The sequence below is a fragment of the Gavia stellata genome, chromosome 1 (genome assembly GCF_030936135.1).
Source record: "Gavia stellata isolate bGavSte3 chromosome 1, bGavSte3.hap2, whole genome shotgun sequence".
In the NCBI taxonomy this organism is placed as follows: Eukaryota; Metazoa; Chordata; class Aves; order Gaviiformes; family Gaviidae; genus Gavia; species Gavia stellata.
The window spans coordinates 32,610,488-32,630,554 of NC_082594.1; the positions used below are offsets into that span (position 1 = coordinate 32,610,488).

Below are 20,067 nucleotides of genomic sequence, written 5' to 3' on the forward strand. Positions count from 1 at the left end.
ACAGCGAGGTTATGTCTCTGCCACAAGTAAGGGCACTTCAAGCTGGGACCGTGAACTGCAGCAACTGAGAATTTCCAACATATTCCCATTTGCCATCTCAGTTGCGGGCGGAAACAAGCAGCAGTGGTTTTGGGGAGGGCAGCTGAGAGCGTTAACCAAGAAAAATCACTCTGTGGGGACAGACAATGCTGAACTGTTGGAGCATTTAGACAATTACAGATCAGGGATAATCCTGCTGTACTGTACCGTACTTGAGAACAAGTGGCTTGATGAGATGAGTTCAGGGACGTTATGATTTTTCCTATAGGATCACTCTTCCTTCCAGAAACCAGGACCTTCCACCTGGGTCTGCACTGTGCCAGGTTGGCCTATACATCTTGAAGCATACTACTCAGTCTCATACTATATCATCAAGAGAACCCCCCCACTTCCTCCAGTGATGCCAAACAGTGAATTTTAGAGTCTGGTGAGCGCTAATCAGGAGCCCACAATTTCTTCTCAGAAAGGGATTCGATATGTTTATATACATATAATTCTAACACAGAAGCTAATCTGTAGGTAATCTGTACATTTAAGACATCCTCTGCTCTTTTACACCTTCCCTCATGATTTTTTCCATAAAAAGTGAAATGTTATTACAGAACTATGGGACAAAAATTTCTGAAAGGGGAGTTAACTTCCAAGCTCTGTAAACCCTTCTGAAAGTTTGAGGGGAAAAAAGAAACCCACCGTATTTAGGATAAATACACATGTAGACGTGGCACTTTAGACCACTGGTTCCATTCTTCATAAATATTTGATTACTCACATAAAAAGCATACTCTATTGTCAGCCATTAAGTCCAAATCTAGAATTATAGCAACATTTTCAGGGAGCACTCGGTATTTACATCTGGGCAGGTGGCAACAGGTTTGCCTACTACTGCAAATTGTTTTTCTTCATTAAAAAGGAAAACAAATAAAACCAGGTTTCCCTAATATAATGGTAGTTTGCGTTCAGAAAAGACTTGCTTTGTGATTTCACGATTGCAAAATAAAGATGGCAGCAACCTCCTGTGTAACATGCAACATATTCTGTAGCAAGGATTTATTTTACTATTTACATTTACCACTACATCAGAAAAACACCCTCATTTATTTGTTACTTCACTAACAAAGACATTGATTCCCTTAGACAAATGTGTTTTAAATATTATTAGCCAGTGATGTAAGCACCCAGAACTTGATTTTAACAGGAGCTGAGGAGACAGCAGCAGCATTTTTTTCCTCACGTTGGAAAAATAACCTCAACATTTAGAAACTCAGAGGAGGAATTACATACCCCGACAATCTTAGACACTATGACAGAAAACAAAGCAGTGAACACTCAGCAGAGATTAATTAGCAGCCAACCTCTGTACAGCATGGGGAAAGCATGTCTATTCACCTGTTGGCATTTTACATCTTTTTGTCAGCTATAGCTGCTCTGCAAACAATAAAGTCACAGTGGGCATTAGGAACAGATAATTTATTTGCAGAAAAAACCCAAAACGTGCACACCAGAGGTTGAAGTCCGCAGCACCAGGGATGCTCACACACAGGGTGAACACTGGCTGAGCAGCAGGAACCAAGGGATAGTATTTTTAAATGGAAATGGATGCCATTAGCAACTCCCTACTGAAGTTTTTAATGGAAACCCAGAAGGGAAATTACAATAGCTTTAGATGACGTACTGAAAGACAGTTCTGAATTTATTACCGTACTGGCTACTCAGTGAATGAAGAAAGGCATTAGGAAGAGGATTTTGGTCATTTATTTTCTCAGGATATCTGGGTGTGAGGAAGCTGCATGGGCACCAACACCTATAGTAACACCCCAGCCGGGAACGAACACAAAACCCCTAACTCTCACACACAGCTTGAAACTGAGATCACACAGTCCACTCCGGGGGAGAGGGTTTAACAGTTTGACTGATCTCCGGAGCCCTGTGGGACTTTTAGCCATCGGTAGAGACTCAAATAAGAAACACAGATGCAAAGATATAGCCCAAATAACACGTGACGTTGGGTCAAATTAGTTTACGATTTCCTTTTAACATATCTGTATTACTACAATAGTTGGGGGGAAAAAAAAAAGGCTACATTTGCTAAGATCAAAGTACACAGCACAGATCTACTATGCTATGGGTAGAATATATTCAGGAGCATATGATGACAGCAGAGGTATATAGACACTGAAATTTATCATAAATGTAATAAAAGTATTAATTTTGTAAACACAGAATACAAAACTACTCTATACATCTAATCCTTAGGGCAGTGACTAAGATAAAAATCAGATTAATCTTACCCAACCTTTTGTGCTTAACGAACAAACTTGTGTCAGAAGCACAGTTCTTGAGGCTCCTTTGAGCTGACGCAGAGAGACAGTACATTCAAGAGGCAAATCACATCACAGGAGGAAGAAAATTTTTGTTCTCCCATGGATTAAGTGGGAGTTGCAGGTGACTATTTCTAGCTGAAGTCATGTTAGATTGGATAAATCTGCATCCACTTACGTTCAAAGTGATCGAGATACTGACTGTCACACCTATCTCTTACAAAAAAAAAATCTTAAAATTTTCTTGCCACTCCCTCCACATCTTCCTCCTATTCCTTCCTGCTTCTCAGCTCCCATGATCCACATACCTTCTCTGCCACACAGATAAGGAGTTGACTCATTAGATAAATGAATGGTGGAAGAGAAGACATGAACACATTATCCAACTAGTTTCTTCTAAGGTATTAGAACACCATGCACCTACATGTATTTGAATTGAATAACATATCTCTGTGCAGCTTCTTAGCCAAACATATTGCACACCGTATATTACATAAATCCTCTTATACAGATCCACTTAATTCTAAACATGAAGTGAGAAAAACTGTTAAGCATCTCCATTTTCCCCCCTCTTTTAGAGAGGAGTAATTTTTTCCTTAATGCAGCTGTCACTGTTCCTTTTTCTGCCTTAGCTCTAACAACTTTTGAAATTGTTGCTTCATTTAGACTCAAACATAATTAAGTCCCTTTAAGTTTTCTGAGAACTGCAGCTGGGTTGAGGATAGATATCAAAATCAGCAGTGAAAAACATCAAAAGCACCAAAAGATACTTCACATGTCATTGTCTCTCCTCACTCCCGCCTGGTCTGCTCAAGGAAAGCTTGAACAGGGGAAGAAGGGAAAGAACTGAACAGTTAGGGTTCACAGATGAAGGGGCAGGCAGACACTGCAGGATAGCACAACCATCATGTAAGCACACATCTTCATGCTTTTGCTCATGTATCAAAACAGCGTTTAAAAAAAATAATCAAAACAAAATCCAAATATCAAACCACCAAACTCCTACTCTAAAAATTATTCTATTTGTAAAGGAAATCAAGTGGTTTTGGGGGTATTTACATGATGTCTGAGCTCCTAACATGGATAATGTGTGCATTTAATACTAATTCCATGAAATGCAATTTTGTAGACCCACAGACAAAGAGTAATCCCTGTTGCTATGCCAAGATAATGTTCAGAGGCTGAAGAAAAGGCTGACCACCCACTTACACAAGCTCTCTACTACCAACTGCAACAGAACTAGGCTATTACTTCAGCGAGGACAGGAGTAGCATGGGAAACATCAGAGCATTATAGAATTTGGTTTCTAGTATTAAAGAGAACCTAAATAAGAAAGAGACTTAAAGGCTACTTAAATCACCTCTGCCAAGAAAAAGCATGCTCACTGCAATGCTTGGTATCCTACACAGTTCTACGATAGTGAATTTAAAACTTTATGATTTCCATTTGTTGTAAAAGACATTTAGAGAGCTGTTTCAAAGGCATACAGCATATGTTAAACTATTTTCTGGATATGGAAAATATATACAATAGTAACTACTGAAAATTATTATACCACAAGATTACTAGTACATACCACTGGCTGTTTGGTTATGTCCACCAGGTCTTTAATGTTGTAATACTGATGTTTCTCAAAGGCTGAAAAAAGCATGTCCAACACTTGTTGTTTATCAGCTCGAGCCCGTTTTCCATCTTCTTTCTTCTTCTTCTCATATTCAATCTATCAGACACAAAACACATTTTAAAGACATTCATATGTAACACTGTATAATTCTCAGTGCTGAACATTAAGACATAAAACCCCTCTATTTAACAAAACACTGTTCAATGACTCAGTGCTTTTCATCTGGAAAATTTTCTTTTGAGCACTCAAATGTTCTTTTATGAACATAAACTAAGCAGTTTGTCCTCAGCACAATAAGCTTTTCAGATCTGTATCTCTGCTTTAACCGGTAAAAAAACCCAGAAAGATGGGGTTTTTTTTCCAAACCTGTAAAGAGAATTGATATTAGTACAGGAATCCAAACCGAGATGGTATTTTCACTCCACCTCTGTTGGTACCAGCTTCTGAAGTATAATGACACTTATATAATCGAACAACCTACAAATTACCATATTTGGGAAAATCCACAGACCAACACTGCTACATCCACAATCATTAACAACCACCTGCCCAAAGGGTGCTCAAATGGCTCTTGGACACTGCCTCATCTGTTCCAGAAACAGCACTCAAGGCAACCACTCCATCAAGGTAAAACCAATCTCTACCAAGCGAAGACACACTTTGAGTATGCAGATGGTATCTCTTCAGGAGAAACCTGAGTAGCACACACAAACTTACAGTAGTCCAAAAAAAAGTCCAATCAAGTAGAGGTCCCTTGTTGCCACACATCATCCTATTTCAGAATGCATATTAAAAAGTAATTAACTATTATAATCTGCAGAAGATGACCATATATTTTTGCAGAAACTTTCATCGCCTCCAAAAATACTTGTTGCATTTCCTCAGGTTCATCATCAGAAGCAAGATTTGCACAGACCAGCATACCCCAAACAAACCCCAATCACCACAGAGCACCAACTGCAACATCTGCCAGCACATCACCCCATTCACCCCCAATACCACACTCGATAACAGAAAACCATCAAGCTCCTTGGAACCAACAAAGGTGACCCAGAAGGTAATATAATTAATGTAATCATCAAGCACTTTCAGGCAAACTGTGTGGGTAAATCCAAAGCAGCACAATGTACAGCAGAAGAGATGCACGTGATCAGTAAGGGACATACGCCTGACTGCCAGTGGGATAATTTTGTATGGGAGTCGTTCTGCCTCTGATGTCTCAAATCTGATCCTCAAAAGGAAGACCTCTTCAGAGAAGAAGCCTAGAAATGAAAATTCACAGTTCTACTGGATACTAAAAATCTTATTTTTAAGAAGAGGTATTAGTTTTATGGCACAATATATTTTTTCCTATGTTTCCTTGCCAGCTAACTCCCTCCTACTCTCTGAGTGAAAATAGCCTGTCTCTTGGTATCTGCCCCAAAGTGGCTAAAGACTATTACCACCTTTGCCACTGCTGACAGGTCTCTGGCCAGCCAACTCTCTCTTTCAAAACCTGAAACAGATGTACATCATTAAATTGAACGCAGAGCAATTGTTCCCAACCTGTAGCTCGAGGTCTGTTGCTTCTGCTTAAAACCTAAGATGGGCTTGGGCAACCAAATACTTTTTTGTCTGCTTTTCCAACTGTATGTTAGTGTTATAAAAGATACAACCTCTCCACACAAGCCCGCACAATTGATTTTTATCCACTAACACACTCTGGTGTAATTATTTAACTCTTTAGCCTCTGCATTTAAAAAAAAAAATCTTCAAAACAGTAATAGCTTTGCAACAATACTAAACTGTAGCATCAAGTAAAACAGCTTCACAGTACATCTCATGATCTACAGAAGAACTGCTATGCCACAGAATCTAGAGTAGGAACATAAATCTAGGACATTTGCCTTGCTATTAACAATAGTGTGTCAAAACATTTGTTTCTCCTGAAAGTACAACAGACAATTCATTAGGAACCTCTGTTGACCTTGAAAAGGTTCTAATTGTAAGCTTTGGAAGCCCTGCTGTGGATTCAATTTCTGTTTCTGTACTGGTATAGTCTCACTACACAGTATAATGCAAGTAGACTGCATCTAGTCATACACACGTGAAGTAGAACTGCAATGGCGTTGAAATATATATGAACAAGCCTGCTCAGTTGACACTCTTCAAAACTACAAACCCAAAATACCAAGCAGCATGGCTAGGGTGTGCTCTGCTTTGTAACTCCACCAACAAAGCAGTTGGCCAGTTCTCTACTGGGTATATTCACACAGTCATACAGGTATTGGAGAAATATGGAAAATCTCATTCACCTAAAAATCTACTATGTCCTACAGCACTACCCATGTACTGGTAGGTGAGCAAGGGTTTCTGTATGAAGCACTGAAAGAAATGATACAAAGAGTGGAAAGCAGGAGGAGACTGGCCCTTTGCTGCATGAAATGTAGGGTGAAATAGGAGATGTGTGAGAGTGCTTGTCTCTTCTGCTACCTGCAAGATAGACAATACACTAAATTGACTGTTTGATTGCCAAAAAGTTCTTTGCATCTTATCTTCATCTGAGCTGACACTAGTCAGTTTGCGGCATTAAAAATGCTTTTAATTTACACCTGGCTTAAGTCAGAACTTACTAAGATATATGATGAGCATTTCTATTTTTCCTGACAGAGAAACCATCTCTCCAGAGCAATCATCTACTACCACTGTCATGTTCTAACTCCGTGCAATGGTGCAGGACAGTGAAACATGTGGGGTTTAAGACATGCATTTTAAATTTACTTTAGTATGATAGCTGTCCCTTTGGTCTTAAAAAATACATGAATATGCCACATCTCAGGCTACAGTCTAAAGTCGATACTTCATGCTAGCATTGAAAAGCACCTGTTATGATCAGAACCCATTACACTGTATATTTCGGAAGTTGTATTTCCATCTACAAGAACAATTTTGGTTTCTGTTTTCTAATATTATTTGTATTTGACAACTGCTTCTTTGCATTTTAAGCTGGAGAGAGTCAAAGGGTAAACGCACTGTCCCATAAGTAATGAGACTGACAGTGCTTCAAATAAACAATTAAGATCATCACAAAGTATGGCAGTATCATCGTTTTACATGGAATGAAACCAAGGTAGAGAAATTACCTGGCATGCACAAAGTTGCAAACTGCTCCATGTTACATTGTGTTTTCAGAAGAAAATAAGTCAACAACAGCAACCCAAACATTATTTAAAATAATCTAATCTAGCTGGGTAAACCAAATATTTTTTGGTCCTGTCTCAAAACTGCTCCCGATTTTTTCTCTTTGGTATTTCATAGTCAAACACGGGCATTACCGTCCCATAGGATATATTGTACGTTTCCTTCCCCATAAGAAGGAAAGCAGGAACTACAACTTCATGGGATCCTCTTAAAAAATCAAGACACTGACACTATGTTCTTCTGGAAGCAGAGTTTTCTAATTAGCCACTGCAATCAACTGCAGTGGCCTTTCTTAAGCCTGAGTTTTCAGCCTTTTTTGATCCAGGGATCCACAGAATTTTCCAGTTTCTCAGTGCAGTTGCTGATCACGTCATGGCTGATACTGGTAAACAACACTCTACTGGATTTTTAATAGAGCCCTACTGCATTTGAGACACTGGCTTATGGGAAACCAGGACTGGGGACTTAATAATGTTTTGAATATATGCACATTTTAACATTTTACAAGAGGAAGAGATGGATTATCCAGCCTTAATTTCTTGCCAGAAAAGCCTCCGATACTTTAGAGGTCAAGTCCAGAAGATGGTAGGAAAGATGAAGGCATTTCTGTTTGCAAAGCTTGACTGAGTTCTGGGTTCCTGCATACATTTGAGGTCACTTTTCAATGTAAAGACCTATGCATTTGTTTTTAAGGTTAGCAACTTTTCTCTGAGTCTATAACACCACTTGAAAGATACGGTGTAAAGGATAAAGATAGCCAGTTACAGACTGCATCACTCTGCCAGCAGCAGCTATTATGCTTGTTCTTCCCAAGCCTTCTGAAATTTTCTACCTCCCTAAAGAACAAAACCAAAATGAACAAGAAGAAAAACAGAAACAGAAACAAACTGCAACCTCCTCAGGTGGAGGGTCAAGCTGAAGTGATGGAAGAAACCCATCTCCTCCTTTTCTGGTTTTTGTTTTGTTTTTAAGGAGCAAGAACAAGAGCGAAGCACTGAGGTTATTCCTTCTGTACATGGCAGAACTACGGCAATAGGGGTAAGTAACATGGGCGTAATGGGAAAAGCTACTGGGACTCTCAAGACAACCTCTGAGAAGAACAACAAAAAATCCATGGTATTGTTTGTACCTCTTCAAATGACATATAGCAAAAATGTGCTTAGCTAGCAACTAGCTACTACTCTCTTCATGTGGAGAAAAAAATACTTGCTTTCAGATTGATGCTTCCTATACAAGGGAACAAAGTAACAATAAGGAAATTCTCAACATTATCTTCACTGATGTTAGGTCTCTGACAGGACTATTTCATGACTGGGTATAAAATCCTAATTATATGAATAACAGTCTCCTGGAAAATAACATGAAGTAGTTTTTTTAACCAAAGCACAATCCTTTTTTTTGCTAGTAAATTGTAATGCCCAGCATTGTTCTTTCTCTATTATTTTAGTGCCTCGGTACACTCTCCCCAGTAGGAGCTACTATTTTACATTCTTTGGATGAGCTAAAGTAAATCAAGGAGGAGTGTTTGTATTCCCTATACAAATGCAATGTGAATATTCTAATATTCTTAATTCATTAATCTATAAAACCAACTCACACAAAAAACTGAATATCAAACCCTCCCTTTGTTGAAAAGTTATTTGCAGCTGGCATCCCACATGCCCACATTTTAATTAGCAACACTCCACCATTTCCCTCCAACTTCAGCAACAGCTCCCACTGTTGTCTAAATACACAGAGTGCATTGTGAAGTGCTATGTAAAAAAAAAGCATGGTATCCGTTGCTGTTTTCTTCTTTTTGTCTTGTGAATACGCTGCTCATAGCAAGTTACAATGCAGCCTTTCATTTTCTTTCCTTCCTGTTTTCTTTGCAAACAGTAGGCTTAAAGGCAATACAGTAGGCTTAAAGCACTTTTTGAGAGTCATATTACAGAACACATGTACGTTGTAAACTACATAGATTTATTTAAAATTGTGTGGGTTTTAAATTTAAAAAGCATTAAAATATGATTTGCTTACAAGGAAGGACCATTTTAGAACAAGCTGTTGAATGTAGAAGTTGCGAGTTTATCTGGGCAAGACTTCATACAGAAATCAATTTCTCTTTGTTTACCTTTCCAGTATGTTGCTAAACTTGCTGAAAAGCTGCCAAAATTGCCTTCTTAAAGGTATTGTTAATACTGAAGCTGATGTATTACACTGCTTCAGTAGACAGCTAATACAAATGTGATAGAAAAGTGAGACTAAATACAAAGTTTTGTCTGAAGATGTTTGAAACAAGTCTTAAAGGTTTTCCCATCCCCCAGAGCATGAGTACCAACCTCTATAGTACAGGAGAGTGGGAAGAGGGGAGACCACAAAGAAGCCTCTGAAGGGGTAACCAGGACCACTAGAGAACTTTTCTGCTGTGTTACAAAAAATAATGAAGTCACAGAAAGATTCCGGCTGCGAGAACATTAACATTGCAACCTTTTAAAGACATGTATCATCTATAGATATACAGAAAATGAAGGTCCCTTTCCCAGAGAAGAAAAGCTAAGTTATAATCCTGGCATATATTGTAATGGAATTGCAATTTCTTCTAATAAAAACATGGGTTTAATATAATTTCTTGAAAAAAAATAATCACTTTCCCTGTCCTTCTTTTCAAACAAGCTATTGCTATTTCTTATCCACATGTAATTTCTTTCCATTCTCCTTCCTGTTATAGGTTCATTTAGGGGTACATGGAGCAGCCACACTTAAGCCCCATTTAATATTCTATTATATCTTCCGGAAATTTTACTCCTTTCTTTCTTAGTAGGCGCTCATTCTTTCCTCAGAAACTCCCCTGAAGATGGCTGAATGCATCGAAATGTATAGTAGTTTGTACATTTTTTTTCTTCTTTCTTGTGAAAAGTCCCCAACAGGGCTGTCACATGATTACAAGCAATACAACAAGTTTTAAGAAAGCAACTGCTGCTTGAAAACACCAGAAAAATTTAAACAAGAGGTTTAAAAAGCTCACGGACATGTTCTCCCAGTTGTACATCCTTTCAGCCATCTAACCTGAACCTTAATAAAAGACTTAACGAAAAGAAAGGTGTTGTAGAAAGCAGTCGTGCCTGGGCCTTTACAGTCAAGGCATGGCCAAGGGTGACTCAAGTATAAGTATGTCCTACTAGTTTTTTCCCATCAGAACACCTTTAAGGCAGACATGAAAAGTAAACACAGTGCCAATGGATTTCCATTAGCATGGACAACAACTATGTAACTACTAAAAACATTACAATTAGGACACAAGAGCATCATAACTTTTAAGAAGCCTGGTAATGTCCTGGTTATACCGCCTGAATCTCACACAAGACTTAAATTTTTGTAATCATACAAGAATGGCAGTTTGCAACTGGAATAAAGATTCAAAGATTGTCTCCAGGTTCAGGTCATACTGTTGTAATTATGCTAGTGTCAGGGAAATGGCACCAAATCCCACTAAAAACAGATGCTGTACATCACCGTAGCTTATTCCAGAATTAAAGAAGGAGAATAACAGTAGCATCATAAAACAATAGACTCATATAAAATTGCATTTGCATAGCAGGATATACCAGCGTGACTATTTTGGTTAAATGTCATTCCCTTAGCTGAAACAGTTATATTGGTATGATCATCTATGTATAGATCAGCCTTTGAACAGTAACTACTACAAAACAGTCCCATGAGAGAGAAATGATTATTTTTGGTTCTGTGGAAATAGATTGCCTTTCAGAATAATGCTTAAATATCATCCAGCATATTGTCATTTGTTTTATGTAAATAAAATCTTAATAAAAAGTGTAAAAGTTTAAATGACTAACGCAGTGACTCATTTTCAGTATGACTTAACATTTCTCACATTCAACAGTAACAGTGATTATATATGCATACATACAAATTACTCAATGAGGATCTTTAAGAAAAAGGACACTATCGTTTGTATGTACATCAACTGATCTGGAACAGCAGTGTTGGTGTAATATTGACAAAGCTAATGATGCAAATAACACATACTATGAAGGTATGAAATTGTGAAAAATTATCAGCTGTTATTCTTTTCTACTTGTTCTTGCAAAGGACTGGAAACTAATGATTCTTTTCAAGTCTTTTACCCACCTCCATATGATATTTTATGTGGCTCAAAGGAGTGCTTCCACATCTCATAGCACAAAACCCAAACTGCCTTTTATCCCTAAATTTCAAAATTACTTTTTAAAAAAAAGACTAGAGGAAGAATGCAATAAAGACACTAGAAAGGGCTTGAGTGAAGGTGGTTTGCCCTCCATCAGGTAACATGAGAGACTTAGAATTGGCAGACCTTAGCCCCAAGGGTGATGTTGGTCTTGAGACAGAGAGGAAGTCTGCAGAAGACAAAATCAGGGAGAAACCAGATAACATGGAACATTTCCAAAGACAATGGCCCACTGTGAGTGAAAGGGCATGAGCAGTGTGATTCTGCAGTCCTGAGCCAGATTCCTGACTAGGAGAATAAGGGAAAGTACTGAAAGCTACTTACATTATATTGATGATTAGCCACTGGTTTATAGTTCGTGGTTACGGCTTTGTCCAGCTGCTGTGATAGCCTTACAGGTTTAGAAGATTCTTCTATCTGTAATCTGCAAAAGAAAAGAAGAAAAGAATTAATAAAAAGTTCAGACAAGCACACAGTCAAAATGAATTCTAAAAATCAGAAAGTATGAACCAGCCCTAATCAAAGGTCAGCTGCAAACAAATCATAAGGGAAAACAGATGCACTCTTCTCAATTAAGTTTCTCCTACTCTATTTTTGCTTGAGGACACTGTGGATTATTACAACACTATATGCTACAGAAGACACTGAAATACTAAAAAACAAGCAACTGTGAAAGGAAGATACTAAAAACCATGTCTGAACACAAATTTTATTCCAAAAGCCTGACACTCGGGTGGAAGAAAAACCTGTGCTCTTAAAAAAAGATGAAACCCAACCCAAATGAACCCAGAATCTCCCAGCTTACTCAGCTGAGGGCTGAAAAAGCTTTCAGTCCACCTCTGTTGACTCCCAGAGCACAGCGAAGATCAGACTCCATGACTTCTCTGATGTATTTTAATGTAAAAATATAAATTTCTGTGACCTTTCTTTTGGCATTACAGTAGAGTAACAAAGCACAAATAACTGTTTTACAAGCACTTTTAAAAACATGAAGACAGAGAAATCCAGCTGGGTTCAAACCAATGTACAGTCAAGTCTCAATCATACAGGTAACGAAAGGCGACATTTAGTTCTCTTCGGGAAAGACTCTGAGAAGGTCAGAGGTTGAACACATTTTGTCAAGCCCATCTCTGTGTAATTTAAAGCTTACGTATGATGGTGTAGAAGGAGTGCTCCATTTACTGCAGGTTTAGCACTCAAGAATTACTACTTGAAATGATGCACGAAACCAAGCTTTAGGAAGGTGCAGGACAACGTCCCTTCAGAGAAAAGAGCTTAGTGGCACATACATTTAATATTGAGGTAAAACTAAGTTATCATCAGTGATGTTATTTTGTTTCCAAAGGTGTATCTTACAGCTACAAGAGTCAATTTTCACTAAACACAATGTAAGACTTGTAGCCCAATAAACGTACAGTGATGTTTGCTTCTTTCCAAAGAAAAATTAATATGGTGACATTAATGCAAATAATAACTACATGTTTACTAATGTAAAACACAAAAGCAGTAAAACAGACAGTACTTTAAAAAACACTGTAAGTGTTTGAGATCACTGATTTCTTTTCGTAAAAATATAATGTACACACCAAAAGTAAATTTAAATTCAGCACGCTTCTGATTTGACATCTGAACAACCTAAATAAATTACATTTGAGGTAAGCATTACATTAAGAAATAAATCCTCTAGTTGCAGCAACTGGAAATAAAGCCAATCATCCTTCATAGCTAGTATTGCTGGACAGTAATTGCCAGCAGTTTAGTCTCATACACAGATATAAACTTGCTTCCTCTTGAATCTTTGTAGACTTGTCATTTGTTCTACAGTTTTAATTACCCTTAAGCAACCATTGCCTTGTATTCTACATTTCTAAATCAGAAGAAGGTACATCAATGCCGCCTTCTGTCCAAACGTAGCAGGTTTTTTTCTTAGCTTGAAGGAAAATCAATCAGAAGGTAAACGAGCAGTGAACACTTTTTATTCCTGTTCTGGCAAATAAAGGTAGAAGTTTTCATCACAAAAGTTTATCTTTTGTCCTTCACTCTAATTAAATGATTTTAAAGATTTTATTGATCTGGTTCCCAAAGGTCTTCTAAACTCAAGTTTCACAAAGAGGCACAGGCTAAAGCTAAATCAATATCTTTTCTCCAAATCTGTCTTTTTCTCAACTTCTTCATTGCTTGATTTTTTCTTTTTGGTCTCGATGACTTTTTTTTTTTAATTTTTAAAAACAAAAGCCTGGTTATATAGTTTGGCTTTATTTTTTTTTAATATTTTCTTGCAGTTCTTAGCCATTTTTCCTATTCTTTTGACCTGGGGAGTTTTCCAGTCCTCCCTCTCCCCCACTGTAGCTGTTTTTCACCTCACTTATTCCCTCTCACACTTTTCCTTTCCGTAAAGAATGCAGAGATACATTTCTGGCTCTAAATCTGTTTACTGATATTGGTCCTGTCCATGACATGAGACAGGGCCTCCTGGAGTTGAACTGGGAATTCTTGTCTCTCCTTTCCCCTTCAGGCCATTGCACCACCCTCTTCTTCACATGGACCAGATTTAGATATTTGTTTTGAGATGCTGTTCCAGAGTCCTTCTCATTACAGCTGCAGCACAGGTAAGCTATAAACAAAGTTCATAATACTATTGAAATACCTCAGATGGTCTGCTGTTCTCAGGGAGTGCTAGGCTTAGAATGGTAGCATTTCTCCATGATTAAATCCTCCTTGCACCAGGCTTTATATTCATTACTCTCAACAATGTAAATTTACAACAGCCTCCATTTCTTCAGGAAAACAGCCAAAGAACATTAGCCCTTCAATGATGAAATGCCAGAACACTGAAAATATGGACTGAACACCTCCGACTGTCCTCAGAAGGAAAAGCTTTAGAAGGGTGATGTCAACCCTCCTCCAGCTTCTTAATAAATCAGATATTTAAGAGTGCAAACAATTGATAGCTCTTTAGCCTAGAGCATGTCATGAACTTTGGACACAACTCAGTGTTGAAGGTCTCTTCCTGTTCTGGCATTTTACAATTACAATACAGGAAATTTCACCACCCGTTTCAGTGCAGCTTCCATAAATCAATCCTTCTTTGCATAAAAGAACACCAGCAATTTATTTCTTAACATTTTTCACTTGCCGTGCAGGATATGCATTTCAGTTTTTTTATTTTAACTTGCTAATATCCAAACCGGTAGAAAACCAAATGTGTAGGAGAGCTAATGTACTTCTCGGAGGCCTCCAGAGGTTGATGGGAGTGAAGTTACGTTTAACATGGGAAGTTCCCCAGCACACAATCTTGAAAGCAGGCAAGAAGTTTTTCTTTGCTTAGGAAATGCAATGGAAGCCTACCAAGTGAAAATGGAAAATCTAAGTTGGTTTGCGAAATGACAGAAGATTTCAGAAAGATCTACATGTACCAACCAACAAACGTATCAGCTATAAATGTACGCATCTCTGAAGGAAATTTCAGAGATATCCCTGTTGCAGTTTAAGGTTTCTTGCCAAAGGTTTCCAAATTACGACTCACAGATCTCAGATGGTCTTTAGAAAACTGGCTAACAGTACACTGCTAACTTTTTTTCCCATTCCTAGTTGATAAACTGCTGTAGTGAGAACTAAAAATACATTACAACCCTGGCATTACTTTTTAATGCAAGCAATTACAGCAATTGCCACATGCCAATATGGAAATCTAAATGGGAAGGTACAGTGACTCAGAGGGCAAACCTTTTTATTAATATGCATTTATTCTACACATGCATCTTGCTATTCTCCCTGATGGCTGCCCTTCTCATTTCTTTTTCTGCAGCTCTCAAGATCTCCTGGAGAATGACAGAGCCTCATGTTACCTTCCTTCTGCTGGGTTTCCATGTGTAATATAGTCACATGATCCTATGTGGAACAACAGCTGCTGCACATCTGGAGTTAGCCTCCCCAAAATGCACAAATACAGGTAAAGGGCATGACAAATGTGGTATATACCCCAAATTAGCAAATGGTTTATGTGTGGATGAAGCACTGAAATTTGCTAATTTGCTTAGTGCATTACAAAGGGTAAAGACAAATAGCCTGTAATCATTTTGTCCAGATGATTTGTTGGTACAGACACTATCTGCAGGGAAAATACGGTGTGGGGTTTTTTTTTTTTTTCCCAAAACCATGCCATAATTCTCTCATATTCAGAAAGTATTATGCCTGGGTGAATATAATTGACTTTTTAAATTTGTATAGCTGTTGTTTGAAAAAAGTTGATGAAATATATATTTATATATTCTAGTAATTATACACTCAAAAATTTATAACAAAACCTATCAATCTGGCATTATATTAGCCTTTTAGTCCAATGTTTTAACATGTCACAGATATAATTACTTTTAAATGCCCATTTCTTAAACAGAATTTAAAAAGCAGTATTAAACCAAAATATTATGAAGCATTTTATACAGGGTTTTCTCAGACTGGTTCTGCTGAATATTAACTGAAACTGTTGGTAGGAATAAAAAAAAAAATAAAATCAATAGATATTCTGAGTCACTGGTGACACTGATTTAAAGGAACAGTGGCTTTTTACCTATTACTCTTTCTTACGATTTACAGGAGTGTGGCAGTTAATAGCTTTAGTTATGGCTCAGAACCACACACAACTCTCCAAGGAGTTAAATTTTCCGCTCGACTCTTGTTGAAATAGCTAGCGCCATAATTCATGCTAATATCAGGCCCAAAAAATAAAAGGAGAATGCAGATTTTTTCCCCCCAAAATCTGCCAATAAATTAGCGACAGAGCAGCCTCCAGCCTGCACCACTGTGGTTTTCTCTTCCACCCCCAGTATCAAATATAGCTCTTCTGCCTTGAAATACAGCAAGTAACCAGCACAGCATTGAATTCACCACGGTCATTCCCCAGCAAAATACATTTTATACTGCAACTCTGATTTGTCATTGTGCCTACAGTTGATTAAGGGGAAAAACCATTCGAACAGGCTGGAAATAATTCTACAGGACTTGTCAACATGCAGCAGACTCATAAAGGGAGACAGATGAAGGCAATATGTATATTCCTAGGAGGAGATGCTCATTGGCTTTTAAATACATGTATCTTCCAGCAGTAAAAAATAAACCAAAGACCTTTAGAATAGATTATTTCCTGTGATTAATCTTCTGCCACAAAACAAATGCTTCAAAGATTATAAGCAGGTATTAACCAGAAATGCTGCTAGGGCTTGAATTCTTGACATTTCTAAAGAAATTATTGTACAGGCAGGACTGAAAAGCTTCAACACCTTTTTGTGCTTGGCTGTATTTACACAGGGCACTAGTAAGTAAGGAGTCAACCTTACTGTTGCAAAAAAGGAAAAGTTGGTTTGGTTCTCTCTCTGCAATATCACCCCACAGAGATGCACTGGAAAAGATCAGGCCCACTGCCCAAAGCTTTGGAGGGGAAGAAACACAAACTCTCCAGCTCTCCATGGTTTTGCAGCTTTTTTTTTATTGACTCCTCGCAGGAGTCCCCAGCCCGGTACCACAGGAGGGAAAGCCAAGGACTAATGCTCTCTTAGTTCCTTACTCAGTAATTCTGTACTTGAACCAGACACAGGCAGCTGCATTACATGAAGTTTCAAGACACCTGATACGGGCAACAAAGTTTTTTCTTTGCTTCCCTATTTTGCTAAGCATCCCAAACATGGTAGAGGTAGTTACATCCTGCAAAATCTCATCCAAAACAAGCCAATAAAATAAATGTAACACTACAGCGTCACACCTACTTCTCTTGTTTTCATTTGGACGACTGCACCTTGCTGAGGTTCAGGCAGCATCTTTTCTGACTTTTCTTCCAAGCAAGAATATTAGTATTATAAGACGTGAGCAGATGATGGACAGACAAGAGATGAAAACTCCAAGATGCTGAAACTTAAAAGTTTTTGTAATTCTGTGAGAACTAAAGGAACAGAGCACCCTGTGGGGCACATCCTGCTAAAACAACCCCATGGCAGTGCCCAACCACAAACAACATAGGAACTTACCAGAATTACTTCATCAGTAAAAATACACATTATCCAATAATAATGATGACAACATGTTGCTGCACAAAACAATCTGTCACATATTCTGAAAGATAAGAACTAGCAACATGCAAATTCAGCATGTTGTGTTCCGTTGTAAGAGGAAAAGTCCTACTGTCTCACATTAAATGGAGGCGGATGACTGCAGCCCATTACATGGATGAATCTACTGTTCTTCAGATGTCGAGTGTTATTCCAGCACACACACCCATTTATAAAGACTGGACAGGCAGACAGAGAAGAGGATAAGCTGAATGGGAATGGCATTAAGAAGTGCATTTGCCAGCATTAAATTACGAATTGTTCCAAATTATTAATACAGAATATGATTTATAACTAATTTTAAGTCTTGAAATCCTGGCATTTCAAGAAAAGTGCTGTAATTATTTTATGTTCAGGAAAACTATTAGATTTTTCTGAAGTTGACACCTGCAACTATATATGTTGAAAGCTGAGCAATGAATCATACGAACATAAGATAATTTCATGTCTAATATTGAGACAGGCACCACAGTCATAACTGAAGACTCTAATTCTACATACCTTTCTCCAGTACAGAACACGAGATTATATGAATGGTAATTGAACAATAAGTAACAATTTTGTATGCATTTTATTTTCTGGTTTGATAAAATAGGAATAATTGACTAAAACCACTAAGCTGTCATTTTTCCTCTCTGAGTTTAGTATTGCAAATGATTAGAAACCTTTTGGGTCAAGGTTGTGAAAATAAATAATGCAAAGATAAAGTAAGACAGACTTTAGCATTCTCGGGGTGATATAAATTAATAACCTTCCCTATTATTTGATGCCCAACTTCAAACATTTTAAATGATGCCCTAATGCAATTACCATGAAGCATTGCCCTCTTGCCAGGTGAAAAGGCCCTTCCACTGCTGTCATGCTGTGAATCAATGGAAAGGCCTTGCATGGTCAATCATAGACTCATAGAATCATTTAGGTTGGAGAAGACCTTTAAGATCATCGAGTCCAACCATAAACCTAACACTGCCAAGTCCACCAATAAACCATGTCCCTAAGCACCACGTCTACAGGTCTTCTAAATACCTCCAGGGATGGTGACTCAACCACCTCCCTGGGCAGCCTGTTCCAATGCTTGATAACCCTTTCGGTGAAGAAGTTTTTCCTAATATCCAATCTAATCCTCCCCTGGTGCAGCTTGAGGCTGTTTCCTCTCATCCTACCACTTATTGCAGAGAAATGAACATTTTCTTATTACAATTCATGTACTCTGGAAGAGCAGAGAAGTCTGCAGCTCTGCAGTTGTTGCGAATGTCAGGGTTCTGCAGTCCTTTCCATCCTACAGTCATCATATTCAATCAATTAGTGCCCAAATGGGAAACAAACCCTCCGTTATTGGTTCCTACCATACTTTCAACATTTTCTTATTAACATACACACCAGGAACGTCTCTGTTCTGCCCAGTTTTCAGCCCAACACAAATGAGAAGATCAAGTTCAAGAACAAACAAAAGCAAAGCTAGACTCTTCTCTGAGGACTAAGCCAGGATGCAAGTGCATCTGTGCACGCTCCATTACTTGCTGTATCTTTACATGGGGCACCTCATCTTAGTTTCTAAGTGGGTAACACTGCAGGACACAGTACATTTTTATACCAGCGTGCTTATAATTGTGGCTTATTCCAGTGGCTTATTCTAAAACCAGGGTGAAGTAAAATCTGGATGTCCCTTTGTGTTGGCCGGTGGACATGAGCTACCTTGAGCACAGGCAGGAGACGAGGCATAAGACTGGCAGAGTGACAATGTATGCCAAGCAGAAGAGATCAGGCAGCACGCCAGAAGAAACAGGAGCGCAAGTGACATTTTGGAGACCGCTCTGAAGAGCCATGCAGATGTACATGACACACATCGGTCCTGCGTGGAAAAAGAGAGGGAGGCGACAAAGAGGCTGGAAAGAGAAGAAAGACACAACAGGAATGGCTGGATAGGAAGAGGAGTCTGGTGGATATACTCCAGAAAAACAGCAAGGAAGGGGAAAAAGTAGGTTAAAAAGTCTTAGTTTTCCTTTGGGTTTGTTCAGCTAAGACATACATGCGAAGATCTACAGACCTCTCTCTACCTCTGAGCTAACCATTTGACATCGTCTGTACAGCAGTCCATACAACACACAAGATGTCCGTGTCTTAAATATCGGTAGGAATTAATAACCATCAAAAGCAGTTCTTTGCTTCGGGGGAAGCACTGGGAATCTCACAAGCCCATTACTAATACTACAGAAGGCAAAGACTGGAGATCTAGGAAAACTGAGTCACTAGTAATCTAAGCAGGGTAGAAAAAGCCCAGACGTGTAATTTTAACGTGAAGATTATCCTTCTGAATTAAAGCCAGATGTATTCCTTCCAAAATGATGACATACAATTTTAACTATGCATGCACAAATACTTTAGTTGTTCCTATCAAAAAAGATCCTTTAGGAAACAACTATACAACATCACTTCCTCCTCTTTTATGCTACTAGATGGTTTAGAAGGTTAAGTTGGAAAAGAAAATAAAGGCTGCATGGTTTTGGGAAGGGGTCAGACTTCTTGAAAATGTACAAGTGAGCTTAGATACATGCAAAAACATATTAAGAAGTGTACTTACTATTTTTAAGGCAAAAG

At 38.3% G+C, this 20,067-nt stretch overlaps 1 protein-coding gene across 2 annotated transcripts in view; it reads right to left on the bottom strand.

Annotated features, from left to right (window-relative positions):
* The window catches only part of GTF2F2 (general transcription factor IIF subunit 2), a 90,523-nt gene that overhangs the window by 3,514 nt on the left and 66,942 nt on the right, over window positions 1–20,067 (bottom strand). For both annotated transcript variants that reach the window (XM_059836313.1, XM_059836303.1), the window contains 2 exons: window positions 11,693–11,792; window positions 3,934–4,077 (listed from right to left, as the gene is read on the bottom strand). In XM_059836313.1, coding sequence (XP_059692296.1) covers window positions 3,934–4,077; window positions 11,693–11,792 — 244 coding nt within the window. The remainder of the gene's footprint in view (window positions 1–3,933; window positions 4,078–11,692; window positions 11,793–20,067) is intronic.